At 45.3% G+C, this 18,435-nt stretch overlaps 1 protein-coding gene across 3 annotated transcripts; it reads right to left on the bottom strand.

Annotated features, from left to right (window-relative positions):
- Positions 1-307: 307 nt before the first annotated feature.
- LOC144179529 (uncharacterized) lies at positions 308-17,374 on the bottom strand. 3 transcript variants are annotated; one of them, XM_077707921.1, is made up of 12 exons: positions 16,539-17,374; positions 15,785-15,910; positions 15,491-15,641; positions 13,909-13,993; positions 11,649-11,891; positions 9,913-10,083; positions 7,994-8,118; positions 6,398-6,459; positions 6,082-6,324; positions 5,026-5,197; positions 4,421-4,569; positions 308-2,874 (listed from the first exon to the last, which is right to left on the bottom strand). In XM_077707921.1, exons 1-12 carry the CDS (start codon positions 17,035-17,037, stop codon positions 2,717-2,719), a joined length of 2,184 nt encoding a protein of 727 aa, XP_077564047.1. In that variant the 5' UTR covers positions 17,038-17,374; the 3' UTR covers positions 308-2,716. The 3 variants fall into 3 exon arrangements, 2 of the variants coding, with proteins under 2 accessions (XP_077564047.1, XP_077564046.1); XM_077707920.1 differs by having other exon boundaries at positions 310-2,874; positions 13,909-14,020; positions 16,539-17,372; XR_013324271.1 differs by lacking the exon at positions 5,026-5,197 and having other exon boundaries at positions 2,769-2,874; positions 13,909-14,020; positions 16,539-17,372.
- Between the last annotated feature and the right edge of the window lie 1,061 nt (positions 17,375-18,435).

Raw genomic sequence — 18,435 nt, 5'->3', positions numbered from 1 at the left:
GGACACCTTCCCCTCTCAAGAATACGCCGGCTTCCAGTACCCACAATAAGAAAGCCTTATTGTGTTGGTACTGTGAAATTTGACAAATGTATTTTTGTCAGCTGTTTATGTCAGTTATTTTTATGTCAGTATGTATGTTGCCAAGACCGTGCAATTTAAAAAAATTATTTCTATGTCAGCTGCTCCTATTTTTTTATGTCAGTATGTATGTTGCCAAGACAATTTTTTTATGTCAGTATGTATGTTGCCAAGACAGTGCATCTATGTCAGCTGCTCCTATTTTTTTATGTCAGTATGTATGTTGCCAAGACCGTGCAATTTAAAAAAATTATTTCTATGTCAGCTGCTCCTATTTTTTTATGTCAGTATGTATGTTGCCAAGACCGTGCAATTTAAAAAAATTATTTTTATGTCAGCTGCTCCTATTTTTTTATGTCAGTATGTATGTTGCCAAGACCGTGCAATTTAAAAAAATTATTTCTATGTCAGCTGCTCCTATGTATGCTACCAAGGATATTTTCTGGCATATTTTACCTGTTGAATAAAATGTCACTAAAGTTCCATAAATTTTATTTCATGAGACTGCGTGAAAAATGCATCATTTGATCACTCAGTGTGGCCCGAGCTGCGCTATGGCTGCAAGCAATATACGTAACCATGAAAGTGAGCTTCTACGTCAACACGATTCATATTGGGGAGCAGATATAACAGATTTCAAAGGTGCCTTAGGTTGTGGCAAATAAGAAATAGTAATAAGAAAAGTGCATAAATGTGAAACTGCACATAGCATGGGTATAGTACTAGAACACAATAGCACGAAGCACGTATGAGCCTGATTGGAAAGCACTCATGATCGAAAAATAAACTCCCTGGTAGGTGTTTCTTTCTTTCTTTCTTTCTTTATTTGGTACCCACACCGCCTTTTTAGCATTACAGTGGGGGGGAATAACAAAAAGAAATACATCAACTAGTCACATTGATAACCAAAAAAAAATGTTCCAGAGGCCGCGAGCCCCTTTTCAGATACATTTGTACACACAAGGGGAGGAAAAAAAAAAGATGTGCCATGCTCTTCAGGAACTAATAGTTGTCAGTAACAGCACAAGTGGTACAGAATATCAGCTAGTTTCAATACCTATACAAAGAAAAGGCCACAGCAAGTCGCTCCCTTGCTTTCCATCAGTTGCAGTCGCACAGAAAATATAACACACTGCATCAAGAAAAACACGAGCAAGTAATAGTAAAAAAAGTGAAAGTACAAGGCTGTCCTACCATGTCGGGCTACAACGCAGTTCGAGTGTCACGTACACACACACACACGCACATACACAAAAAAAAACGATTGTTTTGCATCACAATAAATTCACAGTGAACAAATGTGCATTAGTTCAAAGCTTTCAGCAAACACATGGAAGCGTAAAATGCATCCGCAGACTGTTCCGTAACTATGGGCGCAGGTAACCAATTCCATTGGTGTATTGTTTTCGGAAAAAATGAGTTTGCGAACGCCAATGTGTTGCAGCGAATTTCACACACCTTGCAGGTGTGATCCATTCGCGCTGACACGTAATGAGGTGCAAAATGTAATCATGGCGGGAAATGTCAATTTGAGAATAGTATATGGAGTGGAATAGTTTTAAGCGAACCATTGCCCTTCGATCTTCTAGTGTCTCCCATTTCAAAAACTCTTGGCAGTGACTTGCGCTAAACTTAGAGTTCCTAGGAGTCTTACCAATGGCGTACCGGGCTGCAAGGCTTTGTACCCTTTCTAATTTATTAGAAAGTTCGATACGGCGCAAGCGTACTCTAAGATCGACCTTACGTTAGACTTGTACAGCAATTCGCGCATTGCCTGTGGAAAGTTTCTTGTATTGCGCCGCAAAAAACCCAGAGTCCTACAAGCTTTACATACGGTGTAATCGACATTAACACTAGCAGATCAACACTAGTTGATCTGCTAGGCACATCATCACAATCAACACTAGCAGATAAGGGGAGGTAGCAAGTGCATAAAGTTCTGGATGAAGCACCAAAAATAATAGCACCAAAGATGAAGCACCAAAAAACCATCCCTCCCTGGCCTCCTCTAACCTGTATGACAACGTATGTGAGGGGGGACCCGCAGTGGTGGCAACAGGCGTGCAAAGTGGCACCGGCATCCCGAAGTCTACAACACAGCTGGTACACACATGGTACACGCTATGAACACTTTATTTAATACACTCTACTATCAAGTCAAGCAAATACAGCATGAAATTATAGTGAATGATACTTGACATATTTTCAGTACAAAAAAACACTGACAAGAAATGAACAATAGTGACATAACGTACTAACATGGATGATTGGAGTGCCCGTACATCTCCGGAAAAATGAGTGGTTGCCGTGCCTCTCTGTAAATTTGCCCGAAATAAATGCCACACACAAAAGAACCGAAGGCAGGCCTCAGTGCATATGGAAGACACCGGCGCTACTCATTCTCTTGGGTGTGAAAATGCACCATCAAACCGGAAAGGGAAGAACACATCTAAATGTCGTATGGTCTGCTTTCTGCCGCGGCGTGCGGTGACACAGTGGACTCGGCACAACAGCACTGGGCGCAGAATTGACAAGTAGCGTCCACACAAGATCAAGGCAGCCAATGCCGCACGGAGCACAGATGCTGTGGCTATAGCACTGGTGGCGGTAGTGGCTGCGTATTGTCCTCCATCATCGTTTACTTTTTCCCAAACCTTGAAAGGTGGGACTTCACAAGGGCTGCCTTGTCAATAGAGACAAGTGCGGTTGTCAAATGAGGCGGCTTCACAGGAAGGGCATTTGGAGTTCCACCACTGACGTACTCCTCAAGGAGTGAGAAGAGACGGGCCACATAATCTGCATATCCAAAAGGCACTCATGTCTGTTAGAGAATCAAAGTAACAAGCACAACAAAAAGGTTATCAGAATTGTACTGGGTGCTCCAAAATTGTGGCAAATAAGTGCTACTGTCACAAACTCGGGCGTACGACGCCTAAAAGTATCATATAATTTTTTCATTTTATTGGACAGGGCCTAATTCTTGTTACAGTCGTCCTATTCATTCACTTTTGTTCTATTCGCCCCGAGAAAATGCTGGAACTCTCTCAAACGAAGCAGCGGTAACACGACCACTTGCCGGCAAGAAAATACCAAAATAAAAGCTCCGCCGCTTAGCTTTCACCGAAGCTTCGAGTTCTTTGGAGGGGGCGAGAGTAGCTTTGCCAGTGCTAAGGCGCGCCGATGATTCCAGAAGGCAGAAAGAGGGAAGTTGTGCACTCGACAGCAGCGGGTGCGTTGCGCCCTCTCTCTCCGCGCCAGCGCAGTTATAAAAGGAGAATCTGCGCCGAAGAAAATCAGCTACGTTTGGACGTCGTGATGTGACAACGGCTTCAGCCAGTTTGCGCACCACACCATCGGCGACCCGTGCCCTGGAGGACTCCAACGTACTCCCGGGCCTCAAATCACCGTGATTGTCCCGGACGGCCTGGCCTACGACGAAGCCACGCTTCACAGGTAGCCGAATCACCTCCGACAGCGGTGCATCGTCCGGCCCGGTCGGTGAATATTGTGGGACTCTGTCTCTCGTATGCATCGAACTGTTCATTTTCTTTTTAGTTAACTTGTCTGCTTCGTAATATCTATTTGTTATTGCTCCTGATGGTATCATTTTGTCCAATTTTGAACTGTTTCTCGCACTTGTATTCATTCTAAGTTACCTCTCGTTTACGTTACATGTTCTCGTGCTTGTACAGTGTTTTGCCTGTCCAAATACAAGTCTTTCTTTGTGTTGCTTTCGTTCAGGGCTCGGACTCATTCTTACCGCTCTGGTCGGTGAACGCCGCACATCAGACGGCCACCCCCTTCGTCACCTGTGCTCTGTAGATTCGGTGGGGTTGTTTACTCGCTTGAGTCAACTCCCCACATCTTCTAGCAGCGCACCCAACTAAGGAAACGGTGACAATTTCTGGCGTCCAGAAATTGTCACCGTTTCCTTAGTCACTGTTTCCTTAGTATTAAATGAAGAGTGTAAAACATAGGTATATTAGTTTCTGTACATTTTTTTTGGTGAGATTACGCATCATCACCCTGCTACAAAGGGGATACCACTATCAATCATCATCAGCAGCACAAACACGGTTTAGCAAAAAGGAAAACAAAAGTGGTCATGGGGGAGGGGGGGGGGAAGTTTTGAAAAGCGCTTTGCAGACCCCTGAAATGCCTTTGTGGACCACCTGAGGTGTACAGAGCCCCATTTTCACTCCGCTGAGCTAGCGTGCTAAATCTGAGGCCAAGATAGGTGATCAAAGAAAATAACCAGCTTTAGTGCGTTCAGCTACTGTTGTGTGCAACTTGTGGGAAATTACTGAGATTTTTATAAGAGGGGCACCAGCTTTCTCCATACCATAGGTGGGCGGTTCCTTGATAGAAGAGGCGGTTGCTTCCCCCTTCCGCGCTTTTGGGTTCTTCACCCTGAAGCGGGGCTCACCGCTGCGTGTCACTGCCTGTCCATTGTCGGCATTCTCATTGTAGTGCAAGGCAGCCAGTGCAGTTCTGCAGTACGTAAAGATGGCACAGTTATGTATATTACATATCCATAGGTCAGCACAAATGCAAATAGTAAGGCCACTGATATCATTATAATGGCCAGAAATCCCAATTGCAAATCCCAACTCCCAACAACGTGAAGGTAGATCTTCCTAAAGGGAGGTCGACTTGATGCATAAACAAAGACAATGACAATAATTTGATATATTTCGATGCCATTTGTATATACCAAGTCTAACTGCAGTGTTGTGTTTTCCTCACGAGTGACGCTAACTGTAAAAAAAAACATGTCTCTGCACCAGAGTATGGTCAGAGATGTAGTCCCTCTATGGGAGAAACTGGATTCGATGATGGTGAAGGGCACCAAATATACTCCATAACATGCCAAGCTTCGAACAACAATGAAGGTTCACTAATAAAATTATTCACACGTTTACCCAGGCATTTTTGCAACAGACTTGCCTTGCAAACATTCCGTGGAAGGAAAAGGCATACGCCTTGGGCGCGAAGCGATTAATGATGGAGTGGAAGGACTCCACGCTGAACGTCTGGAATCGTGGAGACATCTGACGAATGTCATCCAGGAGCCTCTTGCTTGTCACGATGACAGTCAGCTTGTCAAAAGCTTGGGTTCCTATAATAAGTTACAGGTTGAAATGTAAAAGTTACAGGCTGAAATGTAGAGCGCTGCTTGCAAAGCACTTCACTAGCAGCCACATGAAGTACAGCTTACAATTGCAGCAATTGTGTGCTTCCTAGCTTACGAAATGCCTGCAGCGTAATGCACACGTAGGAAACATGGACATTGAAGATCACAAGCCCATGTCAATTGTGGCAAGTGACATTTTGTGCCGTCCATACATTCATTTCCTCTCAGAAATTTACATTATGCGACCATCAGTTTTACGAATGGAATAGCATGTCGCCACAGTTTATCTACCCTTTGCGCTCACGATTACTTTCAACATGGGCTGCAGTTCGTGGTGATCCTGGTGTCCCGACGCCTCGTCTGCACATATTTTGGGTGAGCTGGGAGCTGCCATTTTGGGCAGCCGGTGCGTCACGTGAGTCATGACGGCTTCATGACCCCGCGCGACGCGCCGAACCTGCTCGTCGCGAATGTGTGCGGAGGGCGAGGCGGAAGGAGGACCAGTTCATTGCCTTCTCTCAAGCTGCCCTTTTCCCAACGGCTGGAGGAGACCACCTCTACCACCCCCTTCCCCCCCCCCCCCCCCCCTCGAGCCGACGAGTGGCCCGCGGGAGCGTTCCGTGGGGACTGTAGGGGGGTGCGTAGCACTTTCTCTAGGGAAGTTAGCCGGGGTCCTCTGCTATCCTGCACGTTAGCCCACAAGTTGCGTAGCCCTGTTCAATTGGCCTGAGGTGCCAATTTTTGCCTCTCTCCCTCTCCATCCTAAATGGTACAAATACAGCCACTGCCAACCATTAAATTACCACTTAGGTGACCATTCACGGGAGAAAAAAAAGTGTTTCAATAAAAGAAGCATAACAAAAATGCACCTGGAAATATCCACTTTCGTGGTTCAAGGTCACCATGCTGGCACCGCTCGTACTGCAGGCTGTGGCCGTCATGTTTGTCCTGTATGTGGTTCATCATGGACAACCACACAGCCACTGCAAGGTCTCCATTCCCATCTCCACGCTTCACTGAAAAATACAGATGGTTCACAAGGGAGCGTGACCAGGGGCTGATGGCTGTGCAGCTGGTTGATTTGGCAGCTTGCAGAAGCTTCTTGTTCAGTCCTGCAAAATGAAAAAATGACACCAATGCAACCATGAGGGAGGGGTCTCTGTAGAAACAATTTACAATGCTGACCTTTGCACACGTGCCAGGCATCGAACCGATGGTCCACCTCAGGCTTCTCTGTCTTGAAGTACCTGTATTAACGCAGAAACAGAACTAGAAACTGAACTGCTCAAGTCAATATAGCATCTAATAAGTACAACCAGCATTTTAGCAATAACAAAATTACTTCATAAGGAAAAAGCAATGAAACATTACCAAGTTCAAACTACAAATGTCATTGCAAAGCTTGTAATGGTTCCCCAGCATCTTTCTAAGGGTGGACATGAGGAATCATGTAGGGGGAAAAACAGCAAAGTACGTTTTTTTTTCTCTGTGTGCTCTGTGCTTGGGCATCATTGCAATAGCAGGAAGGGGAGGGGAGAAGAGTGAAGTACTGGGTCTACAAGCAACCCTGTCTGCAAGCTGTCGTACATGCTGGCAACGAACAGGGGAAAAGGAGTCCTGTCATGTCTTTTCAGCTTTCAGCTGCTGTTTTTTTTTTTTTACAGTTCGGGTCTGAAAAATTTCACGCCTTGCATTTCGATGCATATATTATGCGCACTTCTACAATGAGTGCCAGGAAAGTTTTGTCTAGACCTATGAAATGTAGGAGTCAGTGGCGTAGCCAATGGGGGGGTTTGCAGGGTTCAACCCCCCCCCCCCCCATTTTCACTGAACCCCCTCCCCCCTCCTCACTCCGTAGTTTTTAAGGAACCATATTCTGCCCACAGCGCCGCACATTGTGCCTCCTTTTCACCAAATTGGCGAACTAGGCCCGTAGCAAGTTGAAGTTATGAATGACGGCGATTTTCTTGCTACTTTCGGGACCACCGAAAGAAAAGAAAAAAAAAAAAGACTGGAAGCAATGTGCTGCTTGCTTCCGCGGCGCGTTTCGCCCCTCTATCTACCACGACTATTCCACTCGGTACAAGCCTTGTTGATCGGCCATCACGGGCCTGGGAAAAATTCCTCGCAAGGTCTCTGCCAGGGTTTACGTGGATGAGTCACCTGAAGGCACGCGGCGTAACCAGGGGGGCTGACCGGGCTTCAGCCCCCCCCCCCCACCTCCCCGAAATTTTTCCAGCCCGCGCCATGCTGCCTGTTATGCCTAAAGCCCTATAGATACAGGGGCTTTAGTTAAGCCCAGTACATCGCCTGTGAACAAAGGCGCAAAACCTTCATACGTGGAACTATTAAAAACATTCACGACTCAATACTTGTTTTAACGCATTGGTGCTTACACAAAACGAAGCGCCCACGTCAGGACAATTGCGGAGGGGTGCAGCTCCAAAAGCGGTGGCGCCTTCGGGTAAGCTCAGCCCACGGGACGCTAAAGGGAGCATTGTGTCCCTTTGTGTGTGGCATGTCGCCACACAGAGAATAATTGGCCGGCTGAGTCGGCTGAGTGGCCCAGAAATAGACATTTTAATATTGCTTATACTTTCGAATATGCAAGCACAGGTGGAATTACTACGTACAGAAGTTGGTGTTGCAATGCTTTTTTATGCATGATGGTCCCCACAGCATTCACATAATTTTGTGAAGATCAGTGTATAAGTGAGTGGTTTGGTCTACTTTTTTTTTCATTTTTATTTTTTACTTTCATTTCTATTTAACAACACTTACTTGCGCACTTGTGGATGTCGGTCTGTCACCGCTTCGGTGACCCGCACACCGCTTTCTTCAAGGGCGGTTAGAGCCCTTTTCAGGCCCTCAAGTTCCATATGGCTGCTTGAAGCCACCTCGTTGCTCTAGAAACGAATGAAAATGCGTAATGTGAATACAGTCTACGCCCATCACAACGGACCCTGTTAATCCAGAAAAGAACGTCCGCTGTAGCCGAAGTATGCAGAATCCAACCCCCCCTCCCCGGGGGGGAGAGGGGGAGGAGGGGGGATATATGAGCGCAGAAGTGGGTACTTTGACCGGTATTGCATATACATACTATAGACGCTTTGTTCTCTCTACACGCCTGCAGCACCTACGCAAAGTGTAAGCGCGAGGGCAAAGAATCACCTAAAGACCGTTTCTAAAGCTTAGCACCGGCACCTGGAAAAGGAAAAAGCCTAGCGCATACGGTCAAGTGTATAAAGACGCATGATAAACTGAGAAAATAAAGCAAGACTATAACCAGGAGCAATTATTAACCAGCTATACAAATCAGTCGTGGCCACCAGAATTAGCTAAGCTCTTTCAAACCCCTTTGTGATGAGGAAGGTTTACCCGAAACCGTTTGTCAAACAAATCTGATCTCTGCCTGACGTTCTCCCAAAGCAGCTTCCGCATTTTTTATGATTTTAGTCTGGTCATTGAAGCAGCTTATACGAAATAATCTGATGAAGGACAGCTGTGAAATCAGAAGTTGGACAGTTAGACTGCGCACGGCTACCGGAAGATTGCACACAATGGATGGGAACCAACCCTCTACTTAATACATTGCTTACCTTTTTCACCAAACGGAACGGGAACGATGCATGCATATGAATAAGGTTCGAACTTCACTGAACCCGACTTCTTTATTGCATAAAAATACTGACAAGGGCAGACTTGACTCCGGGTGGACCACTTAGCGTATTCGATAGCGCTGTTGTTCAATCTCACCGGAGTCGCGTTTATCAGCAGCGGCCTTATTCTAGACGGCCGAGCGGACTGTCTGCTTAGACAGGCCTGTACTTCTAGCGATGTCGGCCTGTTTTTCCCCTTTTTCTACAGCGTTAATTATGCTCAATTTATCCAACAGTGAAATCAGCTACCCTGCTGCGCATGATGCTAGTCGCAAAAAAAAAAAAAAAAAAAAAAACAAGGCCACTGGCACTGGCTTGGCTGCACCAACGATCCTGCTGCCAATGATGTTGTCAGACATAACAGTTTTCTTGCCAAACTATACAAATAAAAAGCATATCGGGTGCCAGCCCCATGGAAGTTAGCTATCAGTCGAAACGATTTTTGCCTAAAGTTTAGTCTGTTGTAGCCGATAGTCTGCTCTAGTAGGGTCCGTCATGAGTGGAGTGGACTCTAAAATGCATGGGGACCAAACGAAGAAACGGTCTGTTGTAACCAGAAGACCGTTATTGCCAGATCCGCTGTAACGAGCGTAGACTGTAATTAAATGTGCCTACTACATGAAACAAACAGAGATGGGTGGCTGACAGAAAACAGGAGGGCCCGCCATGTGCACCATAATTACATGTGCAATGCAGATGACTGACATGAACCTGAAGCAAGCAGTAAAGCAAGCAGCAGTAAATGAGATCAAATTATGGCTGTAGAAATAAGTACAGTGAATGTGGAACTAAGCAAGATTCTGTGCATAATAGGGATCAGTTGTAAGAGATATTTGTCGCGAGTTATCATAGCCAACCGACATAATTACATAATAAAAAGTGATGAAGCTGTGCTGCAAGGAATTTCTGGTAAGTTGCAGCCACAATGAATGCTATAAAAGGACATTTTTCTATAAAAGGACAGAGTGGCACTATAAGCAGAAAATATTGACAAAAAGTATGTCTCCACTGATTGATGTAAGTGTATTACTGCACCCTCACCTGCACAAGCTGAATGTTGATTATTCTGTTTATGCTGGTCTCCAGGAGTGTGTAGACACCATATTTAGCACTATAGCCGGGAGAGTCAGCACGACTGTCTCCTGCCACCCTTGCGGTCCCTCCATTGGCCACCAGACTGCGCAGGAGTTCACCTTTTTCATCCTCCCAGACCTGAAATCAGCACATAAGTTCTTTATTGAAAGCATGTCTTTGAACATACAATATACGTAGTCATGAAATATACAAATAGTCATGATACATAGTGCCACTTTCACCTAACAGTGGGGCAAATGGGTTAGTCGATATGGGGAGCGTGTGACCCCTAAAAAGGGCACGCTGCTCCGCCGTGCCAGTACCACCATCGGCCGGGCCAGCGTCCCGTGGTGGGACAGGCGTGCTGCAGCCATCTACTGGACTGGCATTCGTGAAGGTGAACAATGTAATCCAGTGAGCTGAATTTCATGTATTCACAGCTCAAAATTTTTTACTGGCAAAAAATGGGGTAAAAACGTGACGTTTCCCAAGGGCAAGTGCATTTTTGCTTCTACACGCTTTACGCTTCAATGCTTCTTTACGACTGTTTGTATGATTGCTGTTACGCCTAGTGCACTGCTTTCGGGCAAAACAAAACGCGATAAACAGGCACCAGGACTGGTGAAAACTGCTATGTTGAAATGCATTTTCCTGTTTCACGTGAATAATTTCCAGCAACGAGTTCACTTAACTAAGCCGTCCATTTTCATGTTCAACAAATATTCTTGTATTTAATTTAGGTAGCCGCAGCAAGCAGCAGAAAAAACACATCCCATTCGAAAAACCCCTACGCTACTGATCCAGCACAGTTATATTTGAGCCAAAAATAAAGAGACTCCCAGTGAGGTATCAATTTGAAATACTAAAAAAAAAGCGCACAGCAGCATGTAGGTGTCGATCATAATATGTTTAGGTGCAGTAAGTGGCAGGCAGCGGTGGTGGCTAAAAAAAATTTCACACAGTGCACATGAAAAGAAGGCGCCACAAAGAAAAAGCTATAGGTAAAAAGATTCCAAGGCGCAAAGTGTGTTAAAAAGCAAAAACACCTGTCTGTTCGAGATTTCGGCGCTGTTAGAGGTTAAACCCCATAATCAACCAAATCAGTGAAAAGCGTTCCCTGACAAATACCAAAGAAACGACTGGATCCCCTGTCTTCAGCTTTCCCAGGCATTTTTCACTATGTCAGAGGCAAAATCATAGGTACATATCTTGCATGAGGGAAATCTTGTGTCTATCGATTGTCTACCACCAACTAAATGTGCGCTGATAATCTTATCCTCTTTGCTGGCTGCCATTAGGTTTTATCGGCCCAATGTTAACAAAGGAACAATTTCCATTCATCCTCCACGTGTGCACATACAACAAAATGTAAACAAGCATTACGTGAGGCACATAGGATATTGCTTGTGTTTGCTAGGCATGAAGGGGCGAACAAGCTAAAAATCGAAAGAGCTTCATTTCTAGAGGAGAAGTAGCAAAAGCATTAGCACAGTCCACAACATAAATATTCTTGCGCACACCATGAAGCCACCGTCACAGCATAACTACACCAATGACGTCTGTTTTGCAGCCCAATGCATACTCTAGAAAGCACCTTCGTGACGGCACAGCAGTATTGTTCCACGGTCCGTATATTCTAGAAGCCCCTCCACCCCCGACAGATTCTGCTTCTGTGCATATGTGTAATACAGAAATTTCATTACCTTGTACACCGTGGGAAGCAGCAACTTCTTCTGCAAGCGATGGTAGGACCGTTCGCTGAAGCAAGCAATGCCTGCGTTGTTCAAAAAACGGAGGGACTGTTTTGTGCTTCCGCCCGTGAACAGAACAGCAGCAGCCAGCGTGATGTCGCCCAAAGCACGCTTGCCCTTCTTCGGCTGACTGTGCCATGTGATGACGTGGTTCTCCTGGCACGTTGTTGTGATCGTCGCAAGGGAACCTTTCACCTGCAAAAAGTATCCAGTACACCATTCACATAGACGCACATTGCAATGATCTGTTCATATGCATTTGCTATCATAGCAGTAAAAACACGAGAGGGGTGGGAAGGTCGTCAAGGCCATGACCTACTATAATTTCGAAAAGGCTACTGGTCCCATTTAAATGCATACATATCGAGTGAAGATTATGTGTCAGCAATTTCACACAATTTTGTTCAGTGTTACACCTGTGGAAAAGACCATTGGGTCGTTGTCAGCTGATATAGCACCATTTCAGTTCCGTTTTCAACTTTATGCATGTTTTCCCGCATCGCGTGCTTGTCCCAAATACTCTGCTGGCCGTCAATGGAAATTCAGTCATAGACAAGATGCTCTGACATTACGTGGGGGCAAATTCGTGCCTCTGATAATGTCCAACCGCCAGATTTCTTCCATGGAACCACCCGAAATTGCACATTTTGAAATGGAGGTTGGGCTTCATCGCGTGGAACGAGACACCTGCTAACATTTTTATTTATATCTGACAAACTGTTCCGCGCAAGTCGACATTTTTTCTAGGGCGTGTTTTTGAAATATTTCCCTACAAAATGTATATTCTAATTTTTTCTACTAACGATGGTCTGTAATACACAACCCCCTTTTCGTCATTTCCTTCGACAACTCGACAAAACTTTTGATTTTAATATTTTTTTTTACAACTATGATGTACGAAAACATTTCAAAACTGGTGTTATTGGAAAAGACGTTAAATATTCTGCATTTTGTGTTTCCATGATTAGTGCCTAACCAATTTTTTTTTTGCAGAAAAAAATGTTTTGTTGGACCCCTAAGGGTTGGTCAATTTCCCGCGGTCAAGAAAGAGTTAAGAAAGCTCTGAGCGAGATGGGTATCGGTGGCTTTATTGAAAGAGAGATGGCTACATGGCCACAAAAAACCATTACCAGTGTAGCCTGTACACTAGAGCTTTCTCGGCCAGTGCACCACATAGCTGACGCAGTGGCCAATGGCAGACAAAAATAGAAAATATACATGATGTAGGTGGTTGTCGGTTGCTGACACAAAATTCAAGTTGCTGGAAATGTCTTGTGCCCTCCATTTCGAGCTCAGTCATGCAGCAAAAGCTATAAAGTCAATTTTTATGTATGTGATAACAGCAATTTGCCATTCATAAGTTGCCTATTTAATGTGTGATGTCCGCACAAACCTACGTTAGAAGTTACTACGCCTTAAAATTTTTTGCCGGTACTCAACCTTGATGTAACGACACCATAAATTCGTTATACCATGATTTCTACCACGACGTGGTGTTGGGGTTTTCAGCATTAGGAAAAACACCAAAGCTTCCCAGTGAATGTGTGGGGATAGTTTCTTATTATTAGTTGACTGCTGTCTCAAAAGAATGCAGGCTTCCAAGTGTAATGCCACCAACCACGTCTGCAATGAAGGGAACAAGGCATGTTGCTCTGCACTTGCAGCAGACGGAAGCACGATCATTGAGATGAGCAATGGTGGAATCTAGAAAAGCAAACATATGCTTTTTCATCTCTGGACATATATATAAGTCGCACTACTTTTGGTACACAACATAATTTTCAAGACTGGCTTGTTTGGTTCCGAAACAATGTTATGAAAGCTAGTAGGCATGTTGCCGTAAACAACCACCTCTAGGAATGGTAGTCAACGAGCCATGTGGTACGAATCTGTGAGCACAACAGTGAGCAAGAAACGAGGCTCTGTCTCTGCATTTCTCTTCTGTCCCATTTCATTGCATGCTGCTTTATGCTTCTCAAAGTCTTCAAGATCAAAATTTGGCTCCTATGTGTGGGTGGCCTCGCAATGCATGGCCACAACAAATGGCGCAACAGTGATTAAAATTGGGAAATAAAGTGATGTGTTACCTCAAGGATTTCGTTAAATTGACATTTGTTATACCATGGTTTGACTGCATTACCATTGCCTTCATTTTTAAACCCATCTGCTAACAACAGCATAATGTGTTAGAGGGATAGAAATGTAACCACACCTGTAGTGAACATTCAGCAGGGAGGCCACATGTCTGGCACATCTGGAAAACCTTCAGCAGGCATTCCTCGTACACGATGAATTTCCTATTAGCAGGAGGTGCACCTACGGATCTGTTAAAAATAAGGTTGATTGAAACACAGTAAACATACTTTTCTCAGGGCACTGCATGGTTTTGGGTGAAATTGCTGCTAAAGTCGGCAAGTGATTTCACGCAACCACCATGCTGTGAAATTAACTGTATAAATTATCGAGTACCGTACTTACCCGATTCTAACGCGCCCTCGATTTTCCTGGCAAAAAAAAAACAAAAAAACTTGCACCTCCGATTGTGACGCGCACGGGACTTTGTGACCCAGACAAACGAATGCGAGAGAAACGGGCGATTTATTTCCCGAAGTAACCTCACTCATCTCACTCCTCGTCGCTCTCCGCTGACCACAACATCTCGGCCTCAGTGCCTTCATGCGCGTTCGCGATGCCACACTTCTGAACGAACGTTCAACCATGGTCAATGGGATCGTGACCCACGCCTCGCATGCCCATCCCGAGAGCTTCTCCAGAGGCGCGCGCTTCAGCCGACCACTCGTTTTGAACGCGTGGGAGCTGCTGCTGCCATTGCTGTTATCAAGCGCACAAGTGAAACGATTTGACGATTTGTGTGAACGGCGATGGAAAAGCCTAGGGGCCTAGGCTTGCTGCGTCTAAAAAATCGTTACTAAAAGCTTTGGCGCCATCTTGAGATAACGATGGCGATGGGTGGGATGAAATTTCCACTGTTTCGGCAGTTTCGGTTTTGTATCTGATTCCAACGCGCATGCGATTTTTCGGCCTATTTTTTCGGAAGAAAAGTGCGCGTTAGAATCGGTAAATCGGTAAAGACAAGTACCGTAACCGCTGAAGGTGCTGCAAGCAGTAGAAAGCGTTTTCTTGCTATCTATAACACGTGTTGCACAAGGTAATGTTTTGACAACTGCAAGCCAATATGCACACTTTCCAAGCCCATATTGCAAGCGTACAATGTCTCTCTTGTTGACAACTGACTACATTGTTACTAAAAAAAATAGGCACCTCAGCAATAAAACTTCGACCAATTTCTAACTGTGCCAAAGAGACAATTTCGCTATGAGGCACTGCATACAGGGAGACCCACGTTATGTTTGACAAGCTAAGGTTCTTGGACGTGCCACAAAATGACGGCATACAAGCATTATCCTAATTCATTACATCGAAATTGAACCGCCACAGACCAGATTTTGTTTTGCAATATCATGCATGACAGCACAGGACCACATACCTAGGAGCCAGAGTCAGCACAGGGGGTATATGCCCAAGACGTGAATTGTCTGACTGCCACAGTCTGTGGTTTTTGAGGACTTTGTCAAGCGAAATGTGTGGTGATGAGGAGTAGTTGGTATGAACCTTTGCTTTTTGTGCCCATTTATTGACCTTGTATAAAGCAGCTTTTTGGCTTGTTTTGGGATAGCAAAAGCCTATTATGTTGTGATTTACTCCACCCAATACACATTCAAGCACATTTAAATACACATTCAAGCATGAAAATAAAACGTCGTGCCACTTACGCGCATGTGGTGTTCAATGTGGGTTCATATGTTTTGTCCAGGGGATCATCAATGTGAGTGAAAGATGGCTCAGAGCGTAAAGGTGTTGAGCACCGCTGCTGCATTTCCTCCATCAATAGTATATCAGGTAACTCCAAGTCGGTCTGGCATGCTGAAAGTACAGCAGCATGTTAGTATGTTTAGGAAGCCACACTGACACCTAAAAAAACATGAAATGTTCCCTAAGGGGTTGCAATTCTAGAATTCAGAATGATCGATATGAATACATATCGCAGTATCACGAGAGGCACTCACCCATTTCCTTCACTGTTCGGGTTGTTTGAACCTTGGCAGCTTTTGTGTGAGCCTTCAGCACCACCTGAGTTGCCTTAGAAGAAACTTGAACAATGCACTGGCTCTCTGCATCCACCTTTACTTGTCCTGTGGAAACAAATATCGAGCTGTTTGTCTTCAAGTCAAGTTTTTACATGCTGTCGGTGCATTATCCTTATAGACCTTTATAACTGGTAATGATGTGTTATTTTTGACACATGTACTGAATGAAACTGTCATGTTTTTAAAAGCAGCAGTGGTTAGTTAGTAATGGCCCACTTACCCATTTATACTTATTCGATGGTGTTAGCTTATTCTGATTCACAATACATATCAGTACACTGTGGTTGAGATATATTGAAATGCACAGAAATTTTTCAAGTGCAGGAACCCTGCATTTGTGTGATAATTTTGGTGTGCCCCAGCATGCTGTCACCCGTTTCTATTCTCGCAACGCTCGTTTACTCACGCGGTGCTACTCGAATTTATTGATACTTCGAAACATCACTTCATGAAGTACCATATATTGCCGGGACCACGGCCACTTTCGATCGCGATACAGCCGGGGCCTTCTGAAACACGATCGGCAGTATGCCGCAGTCTGTTACAGCCAAACGTGTACGTGGCGTTCTATTAACAACACCGCAAGTGCAAGCGCGCCATGCGATATCCTAGCTCCGTACTTCACGGCCGAAAGTGGAGTCGTTACACGCACCGGGATAACAATAATACCCACCTGCTGCCTTCTCGACTTCGTTCACCTCACAATCAGCGCTGGGGCCCGCCCAAATCGTAGGGGATGCAGCATCCTCAGGGTGCATGTCAGCGAGAGCCTGCACGATATTGGGCGTCATTACATATTTGTGACACCAAACACATGCAAGCAGAACGTAAGCAATACGAACCTCTAGCCGAGGACGCTGGGATAGCGAAGAATGCTCCGAATCAGGGCCCACGAAGTTGTAAATAGACGGCACGGCATCAGGCTCAAGACAGCAACGCGGACGGGGTAGCAGCACGTTCGGGAGGTCCTGTTTGTAGCACGCCGGCTCGAAATGGAGCGAGCAGATCCGACTGCTCTTCCGTGGGGTCCACTCTGTGCGTCCCGCAGCACCGCGCACAAACTCTATCCACTTTTGGCGGCGAGGGCCATCGCCCAGCGGAAATCTGTGCATGCTTGCACCCGAACCTGTATGCGATGGACAGAAGTCCACGGAGCACCGTACCCCCGACATGGTGCCACAAAGTAAACACGGGCAGTGCGTAAACTACACCAGCGCACGTAAACACGCGCGACGCCGCCGCGCAATGCAAACTGGGCAAACTGCGCAGTGCGGTAGCGGGAGAAACCCGTGACGTCTTCGGATTTGGCTTATTTTTAAAAAATCCACGTAATGTCGATGGCGCGAGGTCCTCCGCCGGCTGCTCGGTTGCGTTTCGCTCACTTTAAAATTGATTTTAAATATGTTCTAGGCTGTATTTTCCGCTGAAATTTTGCAGATGATGTATGTGCGTTCTCAACAATCTATCTCGGACGTTATCTCGCCTTCAAAATTTTGTGTCAGTGCCCCTTTAAATTTTACACATGAGCTGCCCCTTTACAGTAGACTCCAGTTTTTAGACATTAACCTAACTTTTATGAACGACCACGTGTGCTGGGAATACTCACCTAGAACCTCCAAGGAACTGTTGCCTTTTGATTCCGCTCATTCTAAAACTGTAAAGCGTGCCATCGCCACTATGTGCCTTCAGTCTGCCCTGTACAAATCGTGTGAGCATGCTATGGGAAGCAGTTTTGACTATCAAATGGCCAGGCTTGAAGCTGCTGGCTTTCCGGGCTCAACCCTTACCGCCGTTGCGGAGGGTTTGCTAAAGAAAACGAAAGGTGCCCCTCAAAGGGCTAATGCTGAGCACTTGCAAAATGAGCCAAGGCCTGCGGTCATACCGTACTCGCACCGAGTTGCACATAACCTTAAGAAGGTCGCTTCCAAGTACAGCATACCGGTTGTGTTTTCAGCGCCCTTGAAACTTGCCACGCTGTGCTCAAGAATAGCGCCAGAGATGAAACGCAAAAAATGCAAGAAGCATGTCACGACGTTTATTAAGTGTGCGATTGGTGTTGTGTACGAGATCCCTGTGATTTGTGGTAAAGTGTATATCGGCCAAACCGGCCGATGCATTAATGACCGCCTCAGAGAACATGCCTTGTCGATAAAAAATGGAACTGGTTCGCACTTGCCCCAACATTGTAGAGATTGTGATTCTGTAAACCCAATCTGTAAACCCAATCTGGACAAAACCAAAAATAATCGAAAGGAGCAGAGATGCTACCGCACGTGAGGTTGCCGAGGCTTTTTTCATAAAAAGAAAAGGGCCCATGTGCGTAAGTGTACGGTCGCTTTCTATTTATGATAAGGAAAGTGCATTTCTACATACTTTTTTCTGATGATCGCCAGATGACCGTGATGTGTGTAATTGTTTCTCTTTCCTTTCTTTTTCTTCAGTGTATGCCTGCTATTTATTTGTTTGTGCTTTTCGAAATCAACTCAGTTGTTAGTAGCACCTGTCACGTTTGCCACCGTCCTCGTCTTTTTTGCGCTAAACCTTCCATTTAAGGATGTCCAGTTCCCACA

Source organism: Haemaphysalis longicornis, unplaced genomic scaffold (genome assembly GCF_048455015.1).
Source record: "Haemaphysalis longicornis isolate Haplotype H1 unplaced genomic scaffold, Haemaphysalis longicornis Haplotype H1 scaffold_4, whole genome shotgun sequence".
Taxonomy (NCBI): Eukaryota; Metazoa; Arthropoda; class Arachnida; order Ixodida; family Ixodidae; genus Haemaphysalis; species Haemaphysalis longicornis.
Note: the sequence above shows the minus strand (reverse complement) of the source record. Positions and strands in the feature narration are given on the sequence as shown.

Excerpts from the sequence above, each read along its gene's own strand:
- LOC144179529 (XM_077707920.1), bottom strand. The coding sequence starts at position 17,037 with ATGTCGGGGGTACGGTGCTCCGTGGACTTCTGTCCATCGCATACAGGT. Across the intron at positions 15,911-16,538 it reads CGAAGTCGAGAAGGCAGCAG|GACAAGTAAAGGTGGATGCA; the intron begins GTGGGTATTATT and ends TTGTTTCCACAG. Across the intron at positions 5,198-6,081 it reads ACGAAAGTGGATATTTCCAG|GAACCCAAGCTTTTGACAAG; the intron begins GTGCATTTTTGT and ends AACTTATTATAG.